General features: G+C 58.4%; 1 protein-coding gene across 1 annotated transcript; it reads left to right on the top strand.

The window, feature by feature from the left end:
- Positions 1–121: 121 nt before the first annotated feature.
- On the top strand, positions 122–1,004 carry L226DRAFT_527774 (uncharacterized protein; the record flags this gene model as incomplete). The annotated part of the gene is made up of 1 exon (XM_067679177.1): positions 122–1,004. A coding segment is annotated over one exon (883 nt), but the record flags the coding sequence as incomplete, so codon positions are not given.
- Positions 1,005–1,280: the final 276 nt, after the last annotated feature.

Raw genomic sequence — 1,280 nt, 5'->3', positions numbered from 1 at the left:
CCTGCGGCCCGCCTTGCTCCCGGAGTCGCTTCGGAGGGCAGTTGGCCTCGGTTCGTCAACATCTGCGGGTGCGTCACGCTCACAGAGATTTGCATCAATGTCATACTGATATACATCTCAGTTCCTACGTCATCTGCTCGGAGGACCAGTGGGACATATACAAGTTAGATCCCGCCTACCACTGCTTCGTCCCCGCCTCTCCTCATATCACGATGATTGTGCGACGAGTCGTAGAACAGGAGAGTGCATCTGCAGGCAAACGTTCACTCGTCTCGCCTGGCGAGGACGATGCAGATGATAAATCGATGCCCCCGCCGCCCCCGCCGAAGAAGACCCGGAGGACGACGTCTTCCACTTCCGTCAAGTCTACCAAGTCCACCAAGTCCACCAAGGCTACGAAGCCCACGACCACGCCAAACACTAAGAATAGCGGGCACGCGAGTGGTGGAAGACAGAAGACAGCTAAGCTTGGACGTGATACTCCTAGCATCCCAGCGTCATGGTTCGACGATCCTGAGGAAACTTCCAACGCGCCAGATGGGCAGTCGAGCATCTCTAACGGTTCGAAGGCTGACGGCACTCCTTCCGCAAACACTCGCGCACGTGTCCGGTCGCGCACCAAGACCAATGTTCCCCAGGCCGACGGTACACCCACTGGCGCCTTCGCGTCGCCTTCGGCCGCCCGCAGTGCTGCCCCCAGCGCGTCGCCCTCCTTTACCTCTACTCCCTCTGCGTCGCCGTCCGCCGCCCCCAGTGCTGCCCCCAGCGCGTCGCCTTCTGTACCCGCTGCTCCTTTTGCATCGCCCTCTACTGCCGCCGAGCACGCTGCATCGTCCTCAGGTGGCGAGTATACCGTTCCTGGACGGTCCGATTCCCCGCCTGTGCGGCCTATGGATGAGGAATGGACGATGCCAGTGACGTCAGAGGTCGAACACGACAGCAGTGCGGGGGGCAGGATGCCCCCACAGTCGTTCGAAGAAGATGTAGAGATGGCCGACGCATAGGGCCCAGCACGAGTGACCCGCGGATGTACCCGTTATCCGTACCCACGGGTTTTCAAAATCCAAAGGTCATACCTGCATCCTTACGGGTATGTTCCCACGGATTACCCATACCTGTGGGTATGATATTCGGGTACCCGTGGGTGTATGCAGCCTGCAGGTTACTCATGTGACACCCTCATGTTGTAGGCACGAACCGTGGGATTCTAATGATATGTCACACGAGTTTTTCCGATCAAAACTGAGTGTGCTAGAGGCGAAATAAACATGCCCAAATCC

This window comes from Lentinus tigrinus (genome assembly GCF_003813185.1).
Source record: "Lentinus tigrinus ALCF2SS1-7 unplaced genomic scaffold L226scaffold_193, whole genome shotgun sequence".
NCBI lineage: Eukaryota > Fungi > Basidiomycota > Agaricomycetes > Polyporales > Polyporaceae > Lentinus > Lentinus tigrinus.
This window is presented reverse-complemented; position numbering and strand designations above follow the sequence as displayed.